General features: G+C 39.3%; 1 protein-coding gene across 1 annotated transcript; it reads right to left on the bottom strand.

The window, feature by feature from the left end:
• Positions 1-847: 847 nt before the first annotated feature.
• On the bottom strand, positions 848-20,801 carry LOC101470887 (alpha-2-macroglobulin). The gene is made up of 30 exons (XM_076881708.1): positions 20,717-20,801; positions 20,508-20,631; positions 19,564-19,678; positions 19,326-19,438; positions 19,075-19,242; positions 18,600-18,827; positions 18,032-18,095; positions 17,739-17,884; positions 12,459-12,608; positions 9,343-9,477; positions 8,910-9,000; positions 8,646-8,751; positions 8,170-8,395; positions 7,204-7,330; positions 6,920-7,041; positions 6,779-6,830; positions 5,636-5,719; positions 5,097-5,273; positions 4,935-5,010; positions 4,568-4,724; positions 4,402-4,476; positions 3,593-3,755; positions 3,333-3,520; positions 2,953-3,165; positions 2,145-2,266; positions 1,930-2,020; positions 1,765-1,833; positions 1,584-1,689; positions 1,382-1,423; positions 848-929 (listed from the first exon to the last, which is right to left on the bottom strand). Exons 2-30 carry the CDS (start codon positions 20,586-20,588, stop codon positions 925-927), a joined length of 3,492 nt encoding a protein of 1,163 aa, XP_076737823.1. The 5' UTR covers positions 20,589-20,631; positions 20,717-20,801; the 3' UTR covers positions 848-924.
• Positions 20,802-21,607: the final 806 nt, after the last annotated feature.

Here is a 21,607-nt window from a genome sequence, read left to right as displayed (position 1 = left end):
TTGTCACCAAAGCAACTATTTTAATTCAAAATAACCAATCTATTTTTCGTTTCACACTTTCATGCAACTTTTTTGCTTCAAGACAACAGCACACTATTATAAATTATTCGTAAATATTTAATTTGTGATACATATTTCTTAAAATGATCTACAGCCCAGAAAACTTTGGATTTCTATTTATCCGTGTACACAGAACCAAAAAGTTAAAATACATGCACATATTTGGGAAAATTCCTTAAAGCAATGGTAAAGCTGAATAGTACATAAATAGTACAAAAAGGGAAATGCAGTAATTTGTCATATAATAACATTTAATCACATTTTCTGTTTAAAAGATGCAATACTAGGAATAATTTCACAAAATAGACGTTTCTCAACTTACAACACTAATTTCTTCAGTGAGATACTCTTCTCTGCAACTCTGTCAGTGCTGCCATTATCAAAAGCCACAAGTATGTCCTTTAGCCATCAACATACAGATGGGTTCAAGATGTTATGATCTGTAGTGAGAGTATGGAGCAGGTGGAAGAGAGCCTGCAAAGGTGGAAGTATGCACGGGAGACAAGAGGAATGAAAGTGAGTAGAATGGAGACAGAATATATCTGTGTACATGAGAGACAGGTTGGTGGAAGAGGAGGGATAGCGGACATACTGGACAAAGGATGTTGAACATGTAGCTGTCAAACAGAAGGAAAAAAGAAAGACCAGAGAAGATTCATGGATGTAGTGAAAGAAGACATGCAGAGTGTTAGTGTGACAGAATAGGATGGTAGAGTCAGGTTGAGATGGATGAAATTTTTATACAGAAGAACTATTGGTAGATGAAAACAAAACATATGGAGGCATATTTGTGTTTAAAAAACATCTTTATTAAAATGCAAGTTGTATAACTTGAGTGACAACCTCAGGACTGACTGCACATCTTTAAGCTGCAAACAAAGAATAAAACATAAGGATGCAATTGTGTTAAAATAATCGTTTAGTAATGAATAATAATAATAATGGATTGCATTTATATAGCGCTTTTCGGGACCCCTCAAAGCGCTTTACAATACCACCATTCATTCACTCTCACATTCACACACTGGTGGAGGCAGCTACAATTGTAGCCACAGCTGCCCTGGGGCAGACTGACAGAAGCGAGGCTGCCGTATCGCGCCATCAGCCCCTCTGGCCATCACCAGTAGGCGGTAGGTGAAGTGTCTTGCCCAAGGACACAACGACCGAGACTGTACATTTAATTTTCATTCAGGCCTAAAAAAGTACTGAATTAACTGTATTGTCAAATACTGTATTGTGTTGAGATTGAACAAATATTTTAAAAATAACTTCAATTCAATTTTGTGTGAAATGTGGTGTTCTCGCTATAACAGTTTGTTACCTGCAGCTGATGGGTAAATGTATTCAGTCTCAGCCTGGTCACCTGAGAGAGAAAACAAAGTGGAAAAATGTGACTTGCTGTGTTTTTACAACACGTTTAAATTTGATCCTTCAAATTCTGTTAACTGCTGTTTGTTGTACAGCTACACTACGGAGCAACGTGTGTCAGTGTGCTGTTGCAGTGAAGTGAGTTAGAATTGTACTTGGCTGGTAGTAGTCATAGATTTTGATCATGGCTGGTTTCAGGTTCTCCACTCGAAGTTTTTCTATGACTGTCAAGCTGTAGTTCATGGGCATGTCCTTTGGCAACTGAAAAAACAGGAGACACACTCTGTAACAATACAAACATCATCATCTGGTATCCCCACTGTGATTATCTCTCACCTCCTGTAAATACACCAGAACATGATCTTCTGTTTGTTCAACACGATCCACCAATGGGGCACCTTCGAGCTGTGAGGAGACAACAGTCTCATTATTATTTTATCTCATCATAAACTGACACATGGTAGCAACATTTCTATTCAGCTAACAACTGCAACAACCCACCATCTTTAAAGACACTGCATTTGGGACAAATCCAGAGAGCATTTTGATATCCAGGATCACCATGTTGGTAGTATTCTCCTTTCCACTGTACCTGTGTTCGAACAGTTAAAAAGTGATTGCACTGATGTGTATCCATAGATGCCACATTTCCAACACTTATCCCACAGTGGTAAATAAAATTCCCCTAGCACATATCTAATCTGTTAAATACGTACAGGGATTTTATTGTCAGAGTGAGCTTGCGTCTGGATTCACTTGTTGCATCAACCTCTGATTTGACCTCCACGCTGAGAGTAGTGACATCAGTGGGACTCAGGATGTTGTAGTGAACAGAAATCTGCGAAATAGTCAACCAAAAGAGGTTTGCAGTTTATAATAATAGTAATAATAAAAAGAATAGAAATCTGTTTATGTTTTTATGTGTATGTTTTTCATTTATGTTCAAAATATAGTGGCGTCACATTTTAGGGGACTGATTACAGTTATTAAATTATTTTGGTGGTTGTCGCCAGAATATTATGTACACTAATTGTGGGCAGAAATGTCATGTTGATTTGGAGCTTCTTTCATCAAAATATTTAAAATTGAGATAAAGGCTTGGACGTGAGAAGGGATCTGGAAATAGAACTGCTGGTTATTTACTTAAAATATGCCAGCTAAGATGGTGCAGGCATGTTTGCAGGATGCCTTTATGACACTACCCTCTGGAGATTTTCCAGGCAAATCCAACTGCGAGGATACACACAGTGTAGCTACACCTTCCTGGAGATATTATACATGTCATCTGGCCTTAGTGAAATCCATGATGAAGAACAACGACAACAACAACAAGAAAAAAAAATACATAGGAGGAAAAGGAATGTTTGAAATCATTTCCTTAGTGGGAAGCCACTGCATCCTGAATTTGGATAATTTGAGCAAATACACAGATGGATAAGCAAATGTGCTTTTCTGAGTGAAATCACATTTTTTCATTATACTTCTGTATTTGGAAAAAGGAACAAGCAGGATACTGTCACTGACCTGCACTGACACACATGCAGTGCCCTTCACCTCCAGGCTGTATCTTCCTGACACGCCCTGCATCGTCTCCTCCTGGTAGAGCAGTTTGTTGCCCGGATTTACATCAAATGTCAGCTGACTGCTGTCAGACTGAACTGTCACTGTGCTTGAACCCTCAGGACTGAACACCAGAGTGGAGTAGAGAGCCAGAGCCTGAAGAGCCACCACTGTGTCCTACAAACAAAATCACAGCTACTACACATACTTACATATATATTTATATTTTGTATTTTACAGGACAAGTAAAACTTCAGTATTCAGCTTCTCTCAGATACGTTTTTATTTATCCCAGTGTATATGAACTCAAAGGTGAGATTTAAGCTGTTTGGGTGGTGTAGCACCTGAGTGGAGGAGAAGCCTCCATAGTAGTTCTGCTGGCCAGTCAGCCACCTAATAATGCCAGAGGCATAACCCAGGTCGTCAGCAGTTGTGGAGGCACTGAGTTTGGCCAACAGCACATAAGAACTGATTTCCACTGACAGGGAGGCTGATGTTTCTGCTGCTGTCTGAGACCAGTACAGGAAACCTCCTACAAACATACAATAAAAGTTACACTTATGGTAATAACACCTGAATGATTTCCTGTTAGATGGTGACTCACCTTCCCTCACTGCAACTGTGTCTAAGTGCTGCAAAAGGTGAGCGCGGGTCTCCGTGTCTCCTGCCAGGGTGAAGACATAGGCCAGCAGAGCTGTAGTGTAGGTGTTGCTGAGGTCATTGATGGACTCCCTGAGACAAGCCAAGCTATTATTCACCACAGGATCCTTTAAAAGATCGAAAGAAGAGCCCTATGAAGACAAACTATTGACCCTGCCCAGGACAGGACATACGCTGCTACTCTCTTTTATTCAATTGCACAATACTATGTCACTTTTTAGAATCACCTGCACTGATAGCTAAGCTATTTATTTTTCAGGATATAGGTATATTGTTACTTTGTTAGATTTATTTGATATTATATTTTGCACTATCCTACTGTATATTACTGTATACTACTATTCTTATTGTATATATTGTATATCTTATTCCTCTGTTCCTTTGTCTCTCTTGCAGCATTGAGCATGTGTATGACAAAAGAATTTCCCTCAGGATAAATAAAGTTCTTCTTATCTTATCTTATCTTATCTTATCTTATCTTATATCACCAAAGTTGATCATTTCCTTTATGTAATTATTTGTTTAACTTCATTTTCATGACTGGAAATAGAAATAATGCTTTAACATATTTCCTTTTCACCTACAGACAGAAAGTATCGACTTAAGTGACTTAGAAATCTATCATAAAAATGTATTTTTAAAATGAGGGGAAAATGGATGTCAAAAGAAGAAAATGAAATAAACATTTACAAGTCAGTGTTGTATTTTTTTTTACATTGTACAAATTTGATTACATCACTCAAATTTACTCACATGTTGGGATATATTCATTTCCAAGAAAGCAGCAGTGATGTATGCACTGAGAGTCACTTCATCAGACACACCACCCTGGTGAGTGAAACCAAGTTATTTCTGTGTGCTGCCAGAATTTCTCTCCACACAGAATTAGTATCAGTGTCCAGCTAAAGTATAGACTTACCTTCATTCTGTTGTTGAAGAGTTTGCCTGACTTTTTAAAACAGCCATTTGTTTGTTGTTTATTTTCCAGCCATGTCTTAGATTCTTGAATGATTTTTGGATCAATGTAGACAAAAGACTGAGCTTTGGCAAAACTTCTCATCACAAAGGCAGTCAGCCTGACATAAAAAAGCACCCAAAAGAAAACTTCCTCATGTTTCGAAATTATATCAAAATGTGTCACAGTTATGCCATTATAATGTGAGTTGATTTTCTCCATGTCCAGAAATAAAATGATAATAGGACGGGAGATTTAAGGAGTAAATTTCACCAACAGGCTCAGTTTTGTTTCTGAGGCAAATGGAATATAAGGTAATTATTATTTTCACCAAGTGTTTCCTGGTCCTCTTCCAAATGTGGTGTATGCGCTTTCATCACTTTTGTAGTTCAGCTGTCTTTGGTAACCTGTAACAACAGGAAAATGACTCTTAAATAGATATTCTATTCATAAACCTTTGATTTTAGTCTCACTATGAAACAAACACACTCGCCACTGGTCAGGAAGTTCGCAGCTTTTTCCATGATGGCTGGGGTGAGCTGCTGTGTGCCTTTCAGGTACTGGAGGATGTAGATGTTGGGGGCTAGAAGAGCCATGTTCTGCTCTCCACATCCATATGGCATCCGGAGCAGTCCATCCAAGTTCTTCAGAGCCCGGCCGAGGATGTCACCTGATCAGAGGCACTCAGTCACTGAGACAGAACATACAACGTTCGAACACTTTAACTGCAAATAGATTAAAACTAGTAAAGAAGCTAAATATTTAGAAAAATACAGCAGGTTATATAAAAACTGTATATACTAAATTATAATATTTTGCACTTTGTTATTGGAATGTAGTTTCTAAACTATTTTCTACACTACAAAACTGTTGGAGTCTCATTTAATAGCGTGTTTCAAAACCAGGCAAAAACAATGCCAGTCCAGTTGTATTTGTCTTTTATATTAATTCACTATTGATTGAAAAAATAAACTTCTTATATTTATTTCTGGATTAATCTAAACTCATTTAATTAAAAATGATCAGGTTTACCCAGGACTGATACAAAAGTGCGGGCAGATCCTTCAATCATATTCTCAGGCAGCTGTATCTCAGTTTCCTCTGTCAGTGTGTCTCCTGTGTACAGACAAACAATCACCATACAGAGAGGAGCTTAATCAGAATGTCAGTAACAAAATAGTTTCAAATCAGCAGGTGGTCACAGCATCATGAACTGTAACAGGTCATATGAGAAATCAGACACCTATAATTAAACCTATAAGCACAAAAAATATTATTAAAACAATAACAACAACAACAACAACAACAACAACAACAACAACAATAAGAGTACTATGAGTGTGACCTAATATTTCCACACAGATGTGTCCAGACTGACTCTTACCAAGCGTGTCAAGTTTGTAACATAGTGTATATATGAGATATAACTATAAATATCTCATATATAGTTGAGATATACTGTAACAACTAAATGTCCTGTGGGGAATTATCAAAATTTGGTGTGACACCCACAAACACCCTTCAACAAAAACTCAAAACTGGAATGACTACGTGGCACACATCTTTAATGACTTTAAAAAACAAGACTTGGGTACACAAGAGATTGTGTCTAAATGTCGAGCCAGAATTATACCATTAGTTTGTTGATGACTACCAAAGGCATGTGGTCAAGGTGCAACTTGACAAGGGATATTTAGCTGTCATGGTTCTGGGTCATTTTGACCCAGTGTTTTTGTTATTGTGTATTGTGGTCTGTGTTTTAGGTACATTAGTAGTCTTAAGTTTAGTCTGTTTGTCCATTTAGTCTCGCTTTGTGTTGTTGTCATGTGTGTTCCTGTCTGTGTTTATGTGAGTTTGTGTGTCTGTGTATGTGTTTTGTTTGCCCTCCTTGTGTTTCATTCCATCTTGTTTATCCATGTTCCCCTTTCTCTCATCCTCTTTGTCTCTTGTGCTCTCTCGCCCTCTCTTGTTTCCTCGCTCTCTCTGTCCTCTGACTTTCTCCCACTCCTGTGCCAAGCTCGTATGTCAGTCTTGCGTTCCTTTGTTTCCCGTTTTATTTTGACAGTCTCACGTTTCCATGTTCGGTGTGTTTAGTTTTGCATCCCCTGCGGCGTCATGTTTATTTGTGTCAGCTGTGTTCCCCGTGTATTTGGTTGGTGTATAAACCACACCAACCTTTTGGACAAAGCAGCCAGTTGGATGTCTTTGTCATCTCAGTCCCCTCAGCCTGAGAAAGAACAAGTTACAGTTTCACCTTCGTGAGAAAACAAGTTTTCAAATGCAGAATGTTTTTCATCTTGTGTTAATGGCACCAACCTTTACTATGAAGGATTTTGTGACCACATCAATGCGGCCTCTCTCTGGTACTCTCACAACCTCATTATCACATGAAACATGGGATGGCACTGCCTCAGCAGACACAGTCACATTCACAGCCCCTAAAAAAGGACAACAAACATCATTTTTCTCAACCCTGTAAAGTCTTGCACATTAAAATACTGTTAATTAGATAATCTCACTGATTTTGTAGATACTGAAAAGAGAAGGGGCATTGACTGAAAGGACATTTACACCGGTGTGGATAAAAACTTGATCCTTACCTAAAACTGTTGGAATCATGGTCCAGCTCACAGTCTTGCGCTCCTTAGCACACAAACAGGATGTGTACTGCTCACCGGAAAGAGGGGTGAGGGTATAATCTGAGGAAGGCGTAGAAAAGACTGTGACCTGCACAAAGAACAAAACAACGGGTTGAGTTTCTAAGTCAAAGAGGAATTCAGTGTTTTCTTGTTACTCTGTGAGGACAGAATACTTTCAGCTATTGCCTCATTCACCAAGAGTCGCTTCACATGTTTTGATTTGGTATAATTTTGCACTGAATATCCTTCCTGATACTTGATGGGAAGTGTGTACACCACTAATGTCATGGTACTGGCTCTTCAACCCAGTTTTTTTTTTTAGTTATGCTCTGGAATTATTTATTTGTTTGAAAGACCTTGGACTGATGTTCAGAGTTTTTATTAGTTAGTTTTGAGTTCCGGATTAGACTTGTGTTTCTGTGTTATTTTTAGTTCTCACCTCTTGTTCAGTCGTGTTTGTTCCCCTTTTTGTCCAGTCTGTCATTATCTTGTGATAGTGTTTTTTGGTCTCTCTGGGTTCTGTCTCAATGGCTGTCTGTGTTCCTTATCTAATGTAGTTGATATGTCTATTTTTCTGCAGTCCTTCTGTTACTTCCTGTTTTATTTTGATAGTGTCTTGTCTCATGGGTATGATGTTGACTTTTGCTTCCTTTGTGTTATTAGTTTTGATTCAAGTCAGCTGTGTTTCCACGTGTCTCCACTTCCCTTAATCACCCTTCTATTCCCCACTGCATCGTCCTTCATTGTGGATGTATTCTATTAAATTAGTGAATTCCTATCCTGCCCAGTCAAATAAAGCTGAGATTTTGAGTTTTATTCTGTCTGATGAGTCCTGCATCAGGGGCCACTTCAAAACCATCTGCAAAGTCTATCAGCATGCTAACATTTGTTGACATTTGTAATTTTTGATATAGAAATATTGATCACCATGATGCAGCTGGTCAGGTAGCTGAAGACAGTTGCCTTCAGTTCAAAGTGCTCCCCGCGGATGATGGAGTAGGGCATGGTGAGCTCGAGGAAGAACGGCTGGAAGACCTCAACTTCTTGACGAGGAGCCAAACCAAAACCCTGAGAGGACAAGCAGAAAGCCTCCGTCTCCCAGGTCGTGATGGTGTCAGGGACAGTGAGGGACACATCCTTTGATCCAGACTCTCTGAATCAGCAGATTCAAAATATGCACATTGTCAGGTGGTGATAACACAGATTAGCCAACAATGCAAATGACAGTGTAGCAGTCACCACGTTCATAGACATTTTATATATAAAATAGACTCACTATAGACAGACAGACAGACAGACAGACAGACAGACAGACAGACAGACAGACAGATAGACAGATAGATAGATAGACAGATAGATAGATAGATAGATAGATAGATCGATCTCCAAAAACTAAGACATACCCAACTTCCACCAGGTCCCAAATCCAAGTCTCGGGGAAGAAAGCACGGACAGTTTTCATCGGTCCTTCTGATGGACCTAAAGATCCTCCAGAGTAACTTGAACCCGCTTGTAATTTAGAATCATAAAAAAAAAGAAAAAAAAAAAAGAAAAATGAAAAATAAATACTTAATCAGAATGAATAAGAAGGTGTAACACACTGCTTTGATTTTGGGAACTTTTTTATGATTTGGAATTTGCAAAGCAAATCAAAACAAAAATATCACCAAAGGGCATGAACTCGTATTCTCTTCCCATGAAACTCAGACATGAAGGAATTTCGAGCAGCAGGTTTGTTGCCACCTTTAATCCTACTCTCTAGACACACAAACATCACAGAGTTAATTGCAGCTAAAGCCATGAAAAGCATTATATTTATCATCAGCTGATATGCTCTGGAGTTTTACTGTTAGCTGGATGCAAAATCTGCAGATGGAATGCTGTTGTAACTATACCAAGTTCACCAATGCTGCAGAGAAGGACTATTGTTTGTCATATATTACATAGTGCAGTAGAATATTATTTATTTATGCAACTATTAAGACTCACCTTATGTGGAACATTTGAAACAGTCAAGGTGCAAGGCCAACATCAAGAAGCTGGATCCGTGGATCCAGTGAAACACATAACACATGCTCATGGAAAATATTTATATATTACCTCAAAAGCAATGTAGGCTTCATTATCTCCTTTAGGTGAACTATATCTTCTTGTTCTCACTTTCAAGCATTTTCTTGGTTCTCGTAGCCGATATGAGAAAAAAGATGCTTTCATGACAGGCAGCAAATTAAATATCTAAGAAAAAAAATGGTTCAAAGAAGTTCAAACAATTGAGAAAATCAGATTAAAGATCTATACTTATATGAACCACATATGTAGTATTTACAAATGATCAGATCACTATTCAACGTAAGGTTTATACCACAGCTGTCATAAATGAACAGGATTGGTAATTACCAAAATCAATTTTTATGGTTCTGTAATTCTCAGGACTGTGTGGAGAAGAGAGAGAGTGGACCCAAATGCAGACTACGGAGACAGAATTGAATTTTTAACAAACGTGAGCCTTTTATTCTTGGCTGTACAAATAACAAACAAAAAGCAAATGGAGATAGAGTTGAAACTAACAAGACCTAAACTGGGGGAAAAAAATAAGCACTAAGTACCTGGATGTGAAGAAAAATAACATGGAACGTGAAGCCCTAAGCCATTAAAACCAAGACCAGAAACGTGAGTGGCGAACAGAGAAACCGACAAGTGACAAAGGGAAACTCAAATTATAACACACAGCAGGATGATCAGGGAAGTCGAAGCAGCTGGGGAACATATCAGACACACATCAGGAACTAATCAGACATAACAGGACAGGGGAAGCAAGAGACTGTCAAAATAAAACAGGAAGCACAACAAACATGGAGACGAACACTAAGACACACAGGATTAAAGCTGTGACCGGGGGAGAAATAGACATGGGGACATAACTGACTGGGGGGACAGAGAGAGAACACAGATCACGAAGAAAAGAGTAACTAAGTGAGAGACGTGGAACACAGGGAAAACACAGAATAAGAAAATTAAAGACAAGAAACTATAAATATAACATAAGTGTCCTTCTACTAGTTTCCTTCTATCGAGCCACAATCGAGAGTGTGCTGGTCCACCCCATCTTCGTGTGGTACGCTTGTTGCACAATAGCCGATAAGAGACTCCAGAGGGTCACCAGAACTGCAGAGAAGGTGATCGGCTGACCACTCACCCCCCTGGATTCTATTGCCAGCTCTAGATGTCTCTCCAGAGCCAGGGCTATCTTAAAAGACCACCTCCATCCTAACCACCACCTCTTCAACATCCTGGTTCAGATCCATCAGATGCAAAACCAGCAGACTAAAGAACAGCTTCTACCCGTGGGCTGTCAGAACCATTAATGCAAATTAAGAGTGTGAACAGACTTCATTCTGTCGCTGCTTTTGACTCTGTTGTTGCCATTCCCTATGCAATATTTTGGTGTTTCCTTTTTCTGAGCAATATTTTGGCCCCTGTGCAATATTCTAGCAAATGTGCAATTACCACCCCATCCTTAATGACCACAGCCGTTCCACTGTTATTTATTTATTATATTATATTATTGCCCTTGTACATAACCCCAAAAGGTTTCTGTAACTCATACACCGTGCATATAGTGTACTAATATTGCTGAACTTATATTGTTTTTCTTCTTTGAATATTGTTTTCTGTACTTTTGCACCTTTGTGGTCTTGCTACCTAATTTTGCCGTGCAAGAGCTGCACAATGACGATAAAAAAAAAGTTCTTCTAAGTTCTAAGCAGAAAACAACTAAGAGAACCAGAACCATGAATGACACTAAATATAAGAATATTAATAAAACCCAAAAACACATAAACACTGGGTCACAGTCCCAGGACCATGACAGTAATGGTTAATATACCAGTATGAACAAGCTCTTTAATCAAAATATTTTTAATGCTAAAATATAAATACTATTGTTATCTCTGAAAATACATTTAAAATTATCGTTATATACTTGAATTTCTGAACAGAAAAAAGCATTTTAAGTTGAGTTTGCCAGCTGAAATCTGGGTATAAAAATGTGAATTCAGTTTGTTATTTGACAGTGTTCCAAAATATTTATCTTTTTCCCCTTTTTATGACAGGTAGCCAAATAAATGTTTTAATCACTGTCTCAGGATGCTTTATAACAGAATAAGTGTTGGACTGTATTAATAGTTGTTTTATACAGTTTTATGCAGTATTATACAAAAAAGAAAACAAATAGAGAAAAATAGATAGAGAACAAAACCTCTAAATGACCAAAAAAGCCTATCTAGAAGCAAGATTTACAACTAGGCTGTGCAAGTTGCAAACACCTCCACGTGGTTATTTATCAAAAGTAAGATTTTAAAGACTTTTTTGTTCACCTGAAAGTTTATTTTATACCAACCATGCTTAAAGTTATACACAGGTCTTGGTTCAACACACCAGTAAACTGAATAGATGCTATGGTTACACAGCAAGGAACTGCCATGAGACAGGTTAAACAGTTGTGAACCTCATAGTTGATCTCATTCAGTTTTGATTGGCTCTTCAGATGCAGGAGAATCTCTGTCTTGGCAATTATAGAACTTCCCCACAAATTAAGATCCATGTTGCCTTCATATAATGTCTGCTACTTATGACACTAGAAGAGACTGAGGCTACTCCACACTAATGTGTTTTCGTTTGAAAACGCATTGTTTTCTCTGTTTTGGCCCCCCGTCCACACTGAAACGCTGTGCTTTCCTCTAGGAAAAACGCAGCATTTTGAAAACGCTCTTGAAAACGCATACATTTAAAAACGCAGCTGTCCTGTCGCAGTGTGGACACACAAAAACGCAGACTTTCTAAAACGATGAAGTATTTTAGTCATGTGATGCAGTCATGTGACCAAATAAACAAAGATAGCGGAGTGCATTATACAGCGGTTGTTTTGATTGCTCTCAATTTTGACAGCCCTAAAAAAGATGAATATCAGTTTGTACATGCTCCAGATAGCTTTTCTTCAAATTCTTTAATTCTCACTCGCTTGTGCGCATGCGCAGGACTGGAATGTAAGCGTTTTCATCCATTTCAATGTGGACGCGCAACTGTGAAAACGACTGAAAACGCTAGTGTGGACGTGGTGCATTTTCAGATGAAAACGCCGTTTTCAAATGTATCCGGGCTAGTGTGGACGTAGCCTGAGAGTGAAGGATGTATAAGGTGGTTGAGACCACACTTACCTTATCTGCATCCAGAATATTCTCAGGCTCTTTGATGAGGACACTCTTGTCAATGGCACTTAAACCACACAAAGAGTGTGGAAGAGCCGTCACCTCCATGTTGGTTTTTTCTCCTGGGACAGTTGAGGAAGGTGTGAACTCCAATGACACCTGACACAGACAAAGCGTGTATTACGCCATCTAAACTTAAATGGTTTTAAAAGAACAAAAGTTCAAGCCTATATCACACAGAAACCATTCACTAGCTTTTATGTAGTTTTTGGAGTTCAGGTTTGATAATCACTGTGTCATAGTCTGGGTGAGCTCAAGTGTTTTTTCCTCTGTTTTTCTTGTGTTGCCCAGTATCTACCCTGGGGTGGCGTCCTCGTCATCTCACCTGATCTGCTCCCCTCATCCTCACTGCAATCAGTGAGATAGCATTTAAGACCAGGGTCCCCCATCTCTTCTCCACCTGTTTTCGAGCTAACCTCACGTTGGTAACAGGCCTTATCATTCTCCTTGTTAAAGGAGCATTTTCTGTTGCACATCCGCCACTCAGGATTAATCCTTCTACCGCTTCCGCCTGTCCTCCTGCCACCTTCTCTCTTGGCTCTCTAGAAAAGAAAGGTCAGAACCCTCTCACTAGCTCACCATTCTAGATGCACACCCAGCAATTCAAACCTGCCAAGTAAGACTCTATTTCAGTATTAGTCACCTCTCCAGACAAGCTTCCCTTACCTTTTCTCCATGTTCTGAACAGAGGGAGAACCATGTTCTCCCTCTGTTCAGTTTTGCTACATTCGGTTCCCTGCCAAATATCCCTCCTTCGTGACACTATTTACTCATGTGTTTAAGAAAATAAAACCTGTGAAAACCTTATCGCTGTTTCCCATGCTTGAATCGGCTCTTGGGTCCTCATCCATGTACTAACTAGTTTATCAGATTTTGTAGTTTCCAAAGTTCTATTTTGGTCATTTCTGCAAAAAGAAAATAAAATGCATTTTTTTTAATAGCCACATTTTGAATTGGTGCTTTTATTTTGGCACCGCAGACATGTAGCTACAGTGGGGCAAAAAAGTATTTAGTCAGCCACCGATTGTGCAAGTTCCCCCACTTAAAATGATGACAGAGGTCAGTAATTTGCACCAGAGGTACACTTCAACTGTGAGAGACAGAATGTGAAAAAAAAATCCATGAATCCACATGGTAGGATTTGTAAAGAATTTATTGGTAAATCAGGGTGGAAAATAAGTATTTGGTCAATAAGAAAAATACAACTCAATACTTTGTAACATAACCTTTGTTGGCAATAACAGAGGTCAAACGTTTACTATAGGTCTTTACCAGGTTTGCACACACAGTAGCTGGTATTTTGGCCCATTCCTCCATGCAGATCTTCTCGAGAGCAGTGATGTTTTGGGGCTGTCGCCGAGCAACACGGACTTTCAACTCCCGCCACAGATTTTCTATGGGGTTGAGGTCTGGAGACTGGCTAGGCCACTCCAGGACTTTCAAATGCTTCTTACGGAGCCACTCCTTTGTTGCCCGGGCGGTGTGTTTTGGATCATTGTCATGTTGGAAGACCCAGCCTCGTTTCATCTTCAAAGTTCTCACTGATGGAAGGAGGTTTTGGCTCAAAATCTCACGATACATGGCCCCATTCATTCTGTCCTTAACACGGATCAGTCGTCCTGTCCCCTTGGCAGAAAAACAGCTCCATAGCATGATGTTTCCACCCCCATGCTTCACAGTAGGTATGGTGTTCTTGGGATGCAACTCAGTATTCTTCTTCCTCCAAACACGACGAGTTGAGTTTATACCAAAAAGTTCTACTTTGGTTTCATCTGACCACATGACATTCTCCCAATCCTCTGCTGTATCATCCATGTGCTCTCTGGCAAACTTCAGACGGGCCTGGACATGCACTGGCTTCAGCAGCGGAACACGTCTGGCACTGCGGGATTTGATTCCCTGCCGTTGTAGTGTGTTACTGATGGTGACCTTTGTTACTTTGGTCCCAGCTCTCTGCAGGTCATTCACCAGGTCCCCCCCGTGTGGTTCTGGGATCTTTGCTCACCGTTCTCATGATCATTTTGACACCACGGGATGAGATCTTGCGTGGAGCCCCAGATCGAGGGAGATTATCAGTGGTCTTGTATGTCTTCCATTTTCTGATGATTGCTCCCACAGTTGATTTTTTCACACCAAGCTGCTTGCCTATTGTAGATTCACTCTTCCCAGTCTGGTGCAGGTCTACAATACTTTTCCTGGTGTCCTTCGAAAGCTCTTTGGTCTTGGCCATGGCGGAGTTTGGAGTCTGACTGTTTGAGGCTGTGGACAGGTGTCTTTTATACAGATGATGAGTTCAAACAGGTGCCATTCATACAGGTAACGAGTGGGGGACAGAAAAGCTTCTTACAGAAGACGTTACAGGTCTGTGAGACCCAGAGATTTTCCTTGTTTGAGGTGACCAAATACTTATTTTCCACCCCAATTTACGAATAAATACTTTACAAATCCTACCATGTGAATTCATGGATTCTTTTTTCACATTCTGTCTCTCACAGTTGAAGTGTACCTCTGGTGCAAATTACTGACCTCTGTCATCATTTTAAGTGGGGGAACTTGCACAATCGGTGGCTGACTAAATACTTTTTTGCCCCACTGTATGTACAATTAGCCTAATGAAAAATGGACCCAGAAGATCCAATACAGGCAGCGATCTCGAAGTAGGGTTCAATACTAGGTAATTATCAACAGTCAGTCCAATTCCTAGAAATACAATGCAAATCTATTGGTGACACTCAAGAAAAGATCATTGCCTCACTATTAGAACTCCAGCTTAGTTTCACTCCCAGCCAAACCACTTCCACGCACACTTCCACTCCTTTCCCCGCTTCCATAGGACCTGCCCCAACTTTACCTGCCATTAACACTTCTCAGCCTGAGCCATTCACCAGGGTACAGGGTTGCTGTAAGGGTTTCCTGTTGCAATGCTCTTATGTTTTCTCAATCACCACACTCCATCCCTGACAACACCTCTGAGCTCTCGTAAGTGGTAGGCAAGCTGAGGGGTAAAGCATTGGTATGGGTTGAGGCGTGTTTGTCATCACATTCATTTTCATCCTGCTCTTATGATGAGTTTCAAGGGAAGATTAAAAGACCGTTGCCCACCTCATCTCTGAGGGCAGCGTAGCTTGGAGCTTGAAGTCAAGTTAGATGTAACATAGCTAAGTTTGTCATCGATTTCTGCATGGCAGCTGCCCAGGTGGGTTGGCCTGATCATGTGCTCCTGGGAATATTTATGAGTTAGCTTCTCATGATGAGCCCACATCGTTCAAGGATTTGGTTTATTTCCTCCTCCCTCTCTCTCAGGATCGCCTGAGAGAGAGAAAAGGCTACGTAGCTGGCTATGTAATTGCACTTGCCTCTGTTCTACCCGATCCTCCCATTCTAGCCACAGTTTTAAACAATTTTTCCCATATTACTCATCAAACCAGACCAGTCTCCCAAATTACTTCTGGTGACTGTCCCTGGCTACCCTTGTCTAAAGAAACATAATCCCCATATTGAATGGTTACACAAATTACTAGCTGGAGCCTTTTTTTGCCTTGCTAACTGCCTCAATAATCACCTGCCGAACCTTCACCACCAGATCTGTCCTCAGTCCCCAAGGAGTATCATGACCTCCATGAAGTATTCCATAAACATAAGGCACGTCCACTCCACAGACCCTATGATTGCACCATCAACCAGCCAACCTGACAACTTGTCCAAGCCAGAGAGAGAAGCCATGGATAAGTATATTCGAGAGTCCCATCATCTGCCCATCCTCTTCCCTGGTAGGTGCAGGCTTTTTCTTCATCACTAAGAAGGACAAGACCCAAAGTCCTTGTATTGACTACAGAAGTTTAAATGAGATTGCGATCAAAAGAAAATATCTTCTCCCGCTCATCAATTCAGCTTTTGAACCTGTTCATGGTGCCACCACTTTTTCTAAGTTAAATCTACACAATGACTATCATCTGGTCCCCCTTTGGTCACTCAAAGTATCTGGTCATGCCGTTTGGTCTCACTAAAATTCCCACAGTTTACCAAACATTAGTTAATGAGGTCCTGAGAAACTTCTTGAACGTTTTTGTGTTCGTGTATTTAGACGACATCCTAACCTTTTCCAAGACTCTGGAGGAACATCTGGTCCAGATCAAATCTGTGCTGAAGCGCCTTCTCGAAACCGGTTATACGTCAAAGCGGAGAAAGGTGAGTTTCATTCATCTTCAGTCACTTTTCTTGGTTACATCCTGGCAGGAGGGCAGGTGAAGACCGACCCAGCAAAAGTCCAAGCTGTTAGGGAATGTCTCACTCCCACATCTCAAAAAAAACGTTCTCAGATTCGTCAATTTTTACTGCTGCTTCATCTGGAATTACAGTCAGGTAGCAGAACCACTCACTCACCTCACCAAGATACCCTTCACCTGTACACAACAGGCCAAAACTGCGTTCACCTGCATTCACTAATACAGATGAATGCAGGTGTTCACCTGTGTTCATAGTAGAGGTTTATGCCTCCAGTACAGGAGCGGTTTAATTTCCTGGGACGTGGAGGAAACTATCCACTGTGCTCTGCTTGATGAACCTCTTTTTGCAGCCGGAGGTGGAGCTCGCCATTCCATGAGTCCAATATCTACATTGGCATGACATCTCGACTTGGACTCAGGAAGTGCTGCTCAAGGTTCTCGATTGACCACGCCACAATGCAGATCGATTGAGAACTCCGGCTCCCAGGTATACTCCGGGGCAAAAGCTATGGCAAATACCTCCCGCAAGCAGGCCCCACGCAGCATTGGTCCCTATGAAATCAAGACCATCATCAGCCGAACGGCAATAAAGTTAAGGCTCCCTGCATTCATGCGCATAAATCCCATATTCCACGTGTCCCAAGTCAGGCTGGGGAACTCCAGCCCTCTGTTCACAGTTTTGCCATATTTGACGCCCTGCCAAGTATCCCTCCTTCGGTATTTATTCTTGTGTTTAGAACTTGTGAAAACCTTATCACTGTTTCCTGTGCTTGAATCTGCTCTTGGGTCCCTGTCCATGTACTGACCTCCAGGCACTTGTGACACACTGCCCACTCGATGTTTGCTAAAGCTGTGGCTTCCTTGTTGGGAGGGAGTCTGTTCCACTTTGATTGAAGTTTTTTGAGGGTTTTTTTCTTGTATGTCATGGTTTCATATAATTAAACTTAACTTACACTAATCAATATATCTAGTACAGCTTCACACAGTTTACACCAACACATACCTTGTGACTGAAGCATTTCTCAGTAGAGAAGTCAGCGCTGTGGGCAATCACATTCGTACTGGAAAGTACAGCATATGCTACAATCTGGACGACTGGTGCCATGTCAGTAGAAATTCTCAATTTAAAGGACACCTCACCCTCATTCACTGAAACAAACAAGCATACCAAAAATAGCTATAATATCAGTTTTATTTTAATAATCACCAAACTTTTTTTAAAAGGGTAACTGGATTTAATACCTGATATTACAAAAGAATTTCATGAACTCATGATTTGAGCCAGTCTTTACATACCTGACTGATCTTTAAATTTAATCTGTTTAAATCCTTGCATGACAATGGCTCCTCTGGACAACACCTGAAGAATATAGAAGAAAATGACATAAAATGTGTAATCCAGCTGTAACATTGTGCATTTTGCGTCTCTCCCAGCTTTAAGTCCTGCCGGGAGTTATTCAGAAACAGACAGTGCAGTCTGCTTGTGGTCTTGTATTTTGAAAATTGACTGGACTTTGGACAAATGACCGAACATCCTCCAGCTTCTGTCTCCAGTGGGGCAAAAGGCTCAGATGCCCCTTCTCCCCTTCATTGTTTGCATTTTTTTTTATCAAACTAGCAGCAGCAATCTGGCTATAGCAATTAAGGGAATAAAATGCAAGAATGTAGAACATAAAATTAGTCTTTATGCAGATGATGTGTTGCTTTTTCTTCAGCATTTACAAACCACTTTCTCTGAGGTGAATATATTAATAAACTCTTTCTGTTTCATTCGATAAACTGGTAGATTTTCAATTTTTTTTACCTTTCTTTTTTTTTCTTTTTTTTTTTACTGTGGATGAACTTGTGACAAGCAATAACTCACCAGATATACCACATCCATGTAAACTGCAGTTTCCCTCACTATAGTGTACTGAATAGATATATCCTCTTCTGCATCGCAGGAAAGGGGTTTATCCTTCATCTTCAGCTTCAGCGAGCTGAATGTTTTTTCATCTTGAGAAGGAGGTTGGGATGTATACACTGTGTGAAATCCTAAATCATAAAAAGGAGTTCTATGGCTTTGGAAGTATAGGGTTGGTGTCAGGGCTGCCTGAATTGTAGAAAAGAAACATACATAATTTGATGAAGAAGAAAACACTGTGGAAGGTCACTGAAAGATGGGTTTTAGAAGCAAGCTAATGTAAAATAATCTTAACAGTTTCACTATAGTCACTAATTACTATTGTAGCACCTTGGACAAGCAACATCAGAAATCATATTAAGTCAATGAAAACATTGTCATGTAACTTACCAATGCTGACTTAAAAACTACTGTTTCAGTGTAATTATCTACTTACATGGAGTTTAATATCCTCATGAAAGTTATCTGTGCTGAATGAAAACTCAGCGACACCGTTGCTGTCAGTTGTTAGATTTTTTAGTAAGCGTTCTGACCAACGTTCTCCCACAAACAGGTACACAGGTGCTTTGGAAATGGGTGTATCATTGTAGTAAACTGCTTTAACCTGTTCAAACCACAATGTTTCATTACTAAAACCCACATTATTTACACTACATTCTAAATTACATAGCACAAATTTGAACTTACTTTTCCCTCCACATTTGATCCTGGTTCCCAAATCTTGGGAACATCAACAAAAGATGCTTTTCCAAGGACAAAAGAAATTCTTATTTTCATTTCTTGTTTGTGTGAAATGCCTGAATACGAAACCTCAATGTTAAAACAATGCACATGCCATATTTCCACAAAAGCACAATAACCTATAATTTTAAAAAAATGTAACAATTAAAATAAAATGAAAAATAACAACTGCAAGACTTTCCTGTTCCCTCCTCTTCCATTTTGGCAATGACATTCAGCTGATCTTTAAGGAATTTTTTGTTAATTTTGGTGAAGGTTGACATCTTGAACGTAACAGCTGCACAGCCTGTTCCATCAGCCTAGAAATTCCAAAACAATAAAATATAAATAATTTTAAAAAGGCTTACATCATACTTTTATCTCCTAAGACCCGAAGTCTTTCATGGCATGCATTTTTAATTTGTCTTTGCTATTTGGGCTGATTGGGACCTGATGAATGTAAAAACAAAGAATGATTTTGCTCTACAAGGGCCTGATATCCACATATAAGGATATTCATTTTAATTTCAATAGAACAGTGGCAGTATAATGTTGTTGTAAGTGTAAATCAGGCTCGTGTAGAGCAAAATTTAGTATTGTGGTCTAGACAACCCAAAATTTGATGTCAACATATGTGGACGCCAGGTTCTAGGAGGTTAAGCAGGTTGCAACAATTTGGACTTTGTTGCAGTCGCTTAAGCCAGTTGTAGCTCTACCAGTGTTACTAATGGAATAAATGACTTAAACTCATTATTTAATCAGTTAGCTTGTTAAGAGCTGACACACTGACACAAGCATCAGCCACAGAACATATTCATAACAGCAGAAAAAAAATGGAGTCAAAGCGATAGCTACAATTCAGCATTCATAAATAATGAGGGCACAACAGTGAATATTACTGAATCTGTAACCGGGTATTTTATAATACAGAATTAAAAATAAATGCTTTAAGGACACTAAAAATTATTTAATTGAAATTCAAGTTCAACTTGAAATTTTACTCATTATATTGTCGAAATTTGGAGATAGATAAGATAATGATAAAATACTGCATTAATTCCTGACATACAGAAACCTTCTGCATGGGCATGTGGTCTGCTTTTATCTGCACATTGTTTCAGGAGAAATTTGAGACTGGAACAACTGTACCCGTTTGGTCTCTGTGTGGCAGGGAGCCTCTGTCTTGTGTTTCTTAGCAGAGGAAATAGAGCGTTCAAGAAGTCGGCACATCGTAACTGTAATACTTCCTGGAACAGGCTGTCCAAATGTGTACCTATTAAAATAAAAACAAAAATAAAACAAAACTCCAATTTGTGAGGATCTAAATTGCCATTTGTCAAGAAAGGACTCCTACTTACTTTGCACATCATTTAATATCAACTTCTTCCTGGCCAATACTCACTTCTTCAGATACATTTACTGTTACGTCAAATTTGGGTAAAACTGGGGACAAAATATCAAAGTTAATATCTGCATTATATTAAGAATATTTAAAAACAGAATTTCAAAAGATCTTTTTAAAGACCTGACTTACCATACTTTTCCACCTTGAATTTGTGAACAAATTTATCTTCACCCACAGAGACAATTATTTTGTACGTTCCTTCATGGGCCTCAGAGTTCAAGGAGTATGAAAGCTGCAATATTTTATTATTGGATGTTTCATTTAACCACTGTCCAATCCTGTTTTTATTGGGATTCTGTTAAATACAAGAGAAGTACGTGTACAACTTAACCTTTTCAATTGTTTGCACTTGTCTGCATATTAAAGAATATGTTGGTGAACCCCAAAGGTTGTCTGGTGCATATATTGGTGTTTGTATTTCTGCTTATTGAGTGAAAAACAAACAAATGAAAGTCTAATAACCTGGTATAAGAGAGAACTGGACTACTGCATCTCATCTGGTCTCCAGTATAGGCAATATAAAGTTGTGATCAAAATGTTACATAAAGTTATCATAGGGAAAAATGTCATAGTGACTTTCGTTTTTTTTATTTATTATTATTATTTCTGTAGACTGTTATTTTTCCAGGTTGAGATGACTATACAGAAAAAATAAATTATTTTGTATTTTCTCTAATCGGTAGCCATCAAGAATCTTCTGGTATAATTCCAGGTGGATATTTAATAATAATACATTTTATTCATAAAGCGCCTTTCAAGACACCCAAGGACACTTAACAAACAACAAATAAACAACAATAAAACAAATAACAGAACAATGATCAAATGAAGAACAATAAAAACA

The sequence above is a fragment of the Maylandia zebra genome, linkage group LG3, assembly GCF_041146795.1.
Source record: "Maylandia zebra isolate NMK-2024a linkage group LG3, Mzebra_GT3a, whole genome shotgun sequence".
Taxonomy (NCBI): Eukaryota; Metazoa; Chordata; class Actinopteri; order Cichliformes; family Cichlidae; genus Maylandia; species Maylandia zebra.
The sequence above is the reverse complement of the archived record's forward strand: the minus strand, read 5'-3'. Positions and strand labels throughout refer to the sequence as shown.